The sequence below is a fragment of the Lynx canadensis genome, chromosome B2 (genome assembly GCF_007474595.2).
Source record: "Lynx canadensis isolate LIC74 chromosome B2, mLynCan4.pri.v2, whole genome shotgun sequence".
Taxonomy (NCBI): domain Eukaryota; kingdom Metazoa; phylum Chordata; class Mammalia; order Carnivora; family Felidae; genus Lynx; species Lynx canadensis.
This window is the reverse complement of record NC_044307.1, coordinates 68,709,909-68,715,908: the sequence shown is the minus strand read 5'-3', so window position 1 is coordinate 68,715,908 and position 6,000 is coordinate 68,709,909. Positions and strand designations below refer to the sequence as shown.

The window sequence follows — 6,000 nt, the reverse complement described above, 5'->3', positions numbered from 1 at the left end:
TAAAATATGCAAAGTAACAAATCTGTAATTGATGCCACTAATGGTGACCAATGGTGACTTTCCTTAAGCTTACATTTTAATATTTCCCTTAATGAATATGTCTCATACTTTTTTTTTTTTTTTTGGTTGTTATTAACCACACCCCCACCCACTCCAAACACACCTGTGGACTTTATTAAACTCAAGAAAACAGCCTAAAATGTTGTTCACAATTGGTGTATTTGGCCAGGTTAAAAAAAAAAAAAATAGCTAATGATAAAAATGGCCTTCATTTTATTCTCAACTACTTTTGTTATATGTGTATTTTAAAATTCATTATTTAACAAAAAATGACTTTTAAAAGATATATTTCAAGTCTCAAAGTTAATTGGAAAGAAATGTGTAACATTTCATTTGAAAATAATAGTTTCAGCAGATATATGCACAATGCCTACATGAGTCGTAATTCTGTCATCAAAACCATCACATTTTAGTATTTTTAAAGGAGAATTCAAGATAGGAGAACTTTTTCTGCATTATGAAATTGATTTAAAGACAAGTACTTTTACATGTAAAAATAATTTACACTAAAAAACTCAAGCACAGAAGTCTGATATTTTGTTTATCAAAATAACGAGAACAAAATGAGCAATGAAAAAATAGCAAAAGCCATTACAAAAAATAGTAAATTCCTATTTAAATTCCTGTGTTCACACAGATTAAAAATGTTTATCAACTATATCACACAAATTGTAGCATACTTTAAGCTATAATATAGAAAGGTAACATGGGATATTTGAAATTTAAGCTGCACTTACCAAAATAGTTTTAACCTGAGTCTTTGATGTCTTCAGAAATGTACTTGACAATAAGATATGATAAAGTATAATTATTATTTAGTAGTATAATTCAAGATTATTTTTCTTTGAATTTCTCTTAATACTGCTTCTTCTTAAATATTTGTGTAAAATTATAAATATTTATTACATTTTGGGGATTCTCTGAACACAAGGGAGTGTATGATTTAAAAAGCTGTTATTTTTTTCCACTATACAAGCATATGAAGATGTCTTTCTTGTTCAAAATTCCTTATATTTAATCATATTTTCATATTTCAAGTTATTTTAGAACAAATGCAGGTCAAAAGATTATCATAGATACTTTTAATAGTCCCATGAAATATGTCACACCCACTAAGGAATTTAATACAAGTTCACTAAAGAATATCAAATTAATCATTTCCTCCTATAAATATTTTCTTTTTATTTATTTTGTGTTGAGAAGTTGCAGTTTCAAGTACTATTAACAGAAAATACATAACAAAAGCTTCCTAACAAGTGAAAAAAATAATTATAAATGCTGGAAAAATTGGCCTCATTAACATATTTACAAACTTTTACTTAATACATACTCCATTGGAAATTAATTATATGACATTTATACAAGCATTAACATTTCCAGATCACTCTGAGTAATGAGCACTTCAGTTCTTTACTGTCTATACCCAAAGTTGAAAGTCACTCAGTTTCTGAAGGCAATACTGACAAGCATCAGAAATGGGTCAATCTGAGATGCTATTGACATATTGTTCTGTTCCTTCACCTAAAGATGTTTCTGCTGAATAAGTGTCCTTAAGTTTCTTTTTTTCTTTGCTCTGATCTTCCTGAAGTTTCAGAATTATGTTTCGGATTTCTTCTCTTTTTGTTCTCATTCTTGGGGGAGGAAACCAGTTTGCCAAATTCATAGGTAGTTCAAAATTGAGTATTGGATTCTGGAAATAAAAACATTAAATGCACATTAGAAAACCATAATAAGTATTTTAATTTCAATCACAAAAGCATTAGAGTTAAAAATGGATAATCAGTAAATTCATTTAATAAGTATGTACTCATTATCTGTCTCATGCCAGATATTGTGCTAGGCACTGGAGATAATGAGACAGTTTTTGCCTATAGGTCTTGTAGTCTAGATCAGAGGTCAGCAAACTATAGCTGTTGGGCCAAATTCTGCCTACTGCCTGTTTTTGTAAATAAAGCCTTATTGAAAAACAGCCACAATAGCTGAACTGTGAGCAGGCATAGAAACTGCATGGCCACAGAGCCTAAAATATTTACTACTTGGCCCCTTTATAAATGGTTTGCTGATTCTGGTCTAGACAGACAGATAACTCAACAATTAAAACAATGGACACGACAGGTATTATGACAGTAGAAGCAGAAAGTCCTATGAAAATCCATGTCTGGGGGCTTAACACAATTCCAAGAAGTGATATTTACACTGAGACCTGAAGAATGAGAAGAAGTTGGTCCAATAAAGAATGACAGAAGCAACTGGGAAGAGTATCCCAAGTAGGAACATATGTACCAAGGCCTAGAGGCAAGAAAGAACATGACACAATATAAAAAACTGAATGACATAGAATGCTAGAGTAAGAATGGTACGAAATGAGGCTAGAAGCTCGAACAGAAGTTGGGTCACACAGGCCATATGAAGGATTTTCATCTTTCACATGCATAAAATGATTAGACTTCAGCTTATGGAAATCAACTGAAAAATAAAAGGCAGCAGGCTTGGAGACTGGTGTAGTGGTTCAGAATAGTGATGCCAGTTTCCTGGACGTAGAAAGTAGCAGCAGGAATAAAGGATTGCACATATATGACATTAAGTGATAGAATTCACAGGACTGAGTGCTATACTGGATAATGGATGAGGAAGAGGATGGAATCAAGATAATTATAAAGGATATCCAAGAGTGGTGTGCATGGTTTTGTATCTCTGAAGTCGAAGGAAGAAAGCATTATGAATAAGGAATGGTCAACAGTGTAAAATGGTGCCGGGAGGTTGAGAATAATTTCAACATAAGGGCAAGAGTAAAGCCAGATTACAAAGATTTGAGAAACGAGTAGGATTTGTGGAAATGAAGACAGTGAACATATAAATACTTCTCCATAAATATATCTGTAAAGGGGAGAAAAGAGGGTATAAGTCCAAATGATGGGAGAGATTTCTTAAGGTGGAAAGAGCGAGTGAAGAGGGAGAGTTGATCAGTGATGAGGCATGAGGTCAACAAACCTTGGATTTCATGAAGTATAAATAGTCTTTTTATTTTTAAAAAATTTTCCAATTTGGGAGTTTTTGCTCCCTGGACAAATTTTTGAAATGATAGTTTTCAAACTACTTAAAATATTTCCTTATTAATGTTTTTAACATTAATGTAAGGTCAAATACAGTTGACCCCTGAACAATGTGGAGATTCAGGGTGCTTACCCTACTGAGTCCAAAATCCATATATAACTTTTGACTCCCGAAAAACTTACCTAATAGCAGCCTACTATTGACCAAAGCCTTATTAATAACATAGTCAATTAACACATATTTTGTATGTTATATGTATTATATTACTATATTCTTACATAAAGTAAGCTAGAGAAAAGAAAATATTACAAAAATCATTAATTAGGAGGAGAAAATACATTTATAGTACTGTACTATATTTTTCAAAAAAAAAAAAAAAAAAATCTGTGAAAAAGTAGACCCATGCAGTTCAAACCCATTTTGTCTAAGGGTCCACTATAAACTATTTTATTATTTATCATATCAGATCCAACATACTGAAACCCACCTCAAAAAAGCTCTCTACATACTGTAATACATATACACCACAATCACTGAAGTTGTTTTGCTGGGGTACTTTTGGATTAGAGCCTTTCATAACATCTTTGGAAAAACTTCTTTTGCTTCCTTTTTTAACTTCCCATTCCACCTCTAAATACCTGCAATAATGCACATACAGTAAGAATATACATATATAAGTATACACAGTCCCTCATTCCCACCAGAATACAAAGTACAAGTTATGACTTTGAACTTACTCTCTTAGAATTTTTACAACATTCGATCGAGAAGGGCCTCTAAGTGAGTCCATCAGTAGGATACAAGGTCTGCAGGGTAAAATGACCAAATGTTAACACTTTATAATGTTAAAGAACACATAAAAAGATGAGCATTAACAAGAGAATTTAAAACATTCAAAATTCCCCTGACTCCGTAAAGCTTGGGTGAAAAATAAATCTTACAGACACATACACCCCAATAATACTTAAATATCCACGGTTATACTAAATACCAAATTGTAGAATACTAACTGAACCATATCTTATTAGGAATATATTTCACTAAAGTTCTATAGTTAGTTCCTTAAAAGAATTCAAAATTTAGTAAAAAGTCAAAATAATTCTGAAAATTTGAACATCCCCAGATTCCAAATCACCAAAAGTGGGACCAAGCAAAGTAGAAATAAGTTCATTTCTTAAAAGTTCATTAATATTTTTTAGTGATCTCTATAACCCAACATGAGGCTCAAACCCACGACCCCAATATCAAGACTCACACATTCTTTCAACTGAGTCAGCCAGATGCCCCCAAATAACAGGTTTTGGTTAACCAAAACCTGTTATAGATAGCAAAACAGGTAATCATCACACAGAAAAATTAGGGGTGCCTGGCTGGCCCAGTTGGTGGAGCATGCAACTCTTGATCTCGAGGTTGTGAGTTCAAGCCCCATGGTGTGTAGAGATTACTTAAAAATAGAAAAAAAAAATTAGTTTAGAATCCAGTGTTTTTTGAATCCAATGTAAGAATCCAGTGTAAGATTTAGAATCTGGTGTAGGAATCAGTGTAAGATTCTACTTTAGAACACTCGATATAAGTAACACTCAACCTTTAAAATATTGTTGTAAACCTAAGAGGAAGTCTAACGTAGTACAAAAAGTCTTGAATGTTTAAAGATCTGGGTTCTTCTTGACTAAAATTCTATGGGATTTGATGCAGATCTCTTAATTGCTCCAGCTCTCTACATTTTCATTTATTAATGAAGTTTGCTTTTCAAAAGCTATTAATGGAGTTTCACCTAACATTTTCTACAAAAAAGTCAAAAGAAATGGAGTCTAGAAATAGGTAATACTTCATCAACTAAGTAATTCATAGACCCTGAAAGCCCTCATGACATGTACTGTTTTTTCATTTTGTTTTTTGTTTTCTGTTGTTTTTTTTTTTAAAGCAAGCTCTACACCCACCGTGGGGCTTAAACTCATGACCCTGAGATCAAGAATCACATGTTCTACAGCCTGAGCCAATCAGGTGCTCCAGACATGTACTTCTGAAAACCAAACAGATTCACTCTTGAGACATGTCCCTAAGGACTGCCTTGAGTCACTCCACAGTCTTTACATAGTAGCTATTGAACCACTGTAAACGTCAATTCCCAAGTTACTGATCTGAATGTGAATGACAGTTCTTTGTCCTTTCTTTGCTCCAAATCAATGTATATCCAAAAGAAATAGTAGGTGTCTATGGGAATGTGTGTGCATACACAAATAGAAAATGGACAGAGAACTGAAAGGATTATCCATTCTGCCCAACTTGAGCCCTGGACATTCTCCTCACCCATCCTGACACGCTTTGTGACTTTTAGGCACTAGTTTAAATAAAAACTGTCCAGTTATGTTTTATTTTAGGAGGGTATGTAAATAAAATTTGTCATGCAGTTTTCAAGATATAAAGTTAATGCTTACTGTTTACAGATGGTAGGCTTTAAATGCCACTGTCCTATTTCTGAATTGCAGTTGTCATCGGCAAGGAATCCATCATCACTGCTATCATCCTATAAAAGACAGGCTGTTAGTATTAAAAATATATAATCTAAATAATTAATAACCTCACAAAGTAGCACTATTGATGATAAAAATCTTTGTAGCAAATATGTAAATTCTTTTCCATTTAAGTGATCAGACATGAGAAAATGCAGTCACTCAATTGTAATTCTGTAATGCCATAACACTGACATTTTAATGAAAAGAAATTACTGATCAGAAGTCCATTGTTACATCTATTTTCTCAATGTAAAAGAAAATTTTAATGATTGAAAATATTATGATTCATTCTTCTTCAGTCAAATACTACTGCTCTGATTTTAGATATTTCTACAAAAATTTAGTTTGTTGGTTAAGACGACTGTTTCAC

The 6,000-nt window shown here is 32.6% G+C and overlaps 1 protein-coding gene across 2 annotated transcripts in view; it reads right to left on the bottom strand.

Annotated features, from left to right (window-relative positions):
* Positions 1-200: 200 nt before the first annotated feature.
* Positions 201-6,000, bottom strand: part of SENP6 (SUMO specific peptidase 6) — a 117,079-nt gene continuing 111,279 nt past the window's right edge. For both annotated transcript variants that reach the window (XM_030315860.1, XM_030315861.1), the window contains 4 exons: positions 5,553-5,641; positions 3,852-3,920; positions 3,602-3,752; positions 201-1,750 (listed from right to left, as the gene is read on the bottom strand). In XM_030315860.1, the coding sequence (XP_030171720.1) occupies positions 1,541-1,750; positions 3,602-3,752; positions 3,852-3,920; positions 5,553-5,641 (519 nt within the window). In that variant the 3' untranslated portion in view covers positions 201-1,540. The remainder of the gene's footprint in view (positions 1,751-3,601; positions 3,753-3,851; positions 3,921-5,552; positions 5,642-6,000) is intronic.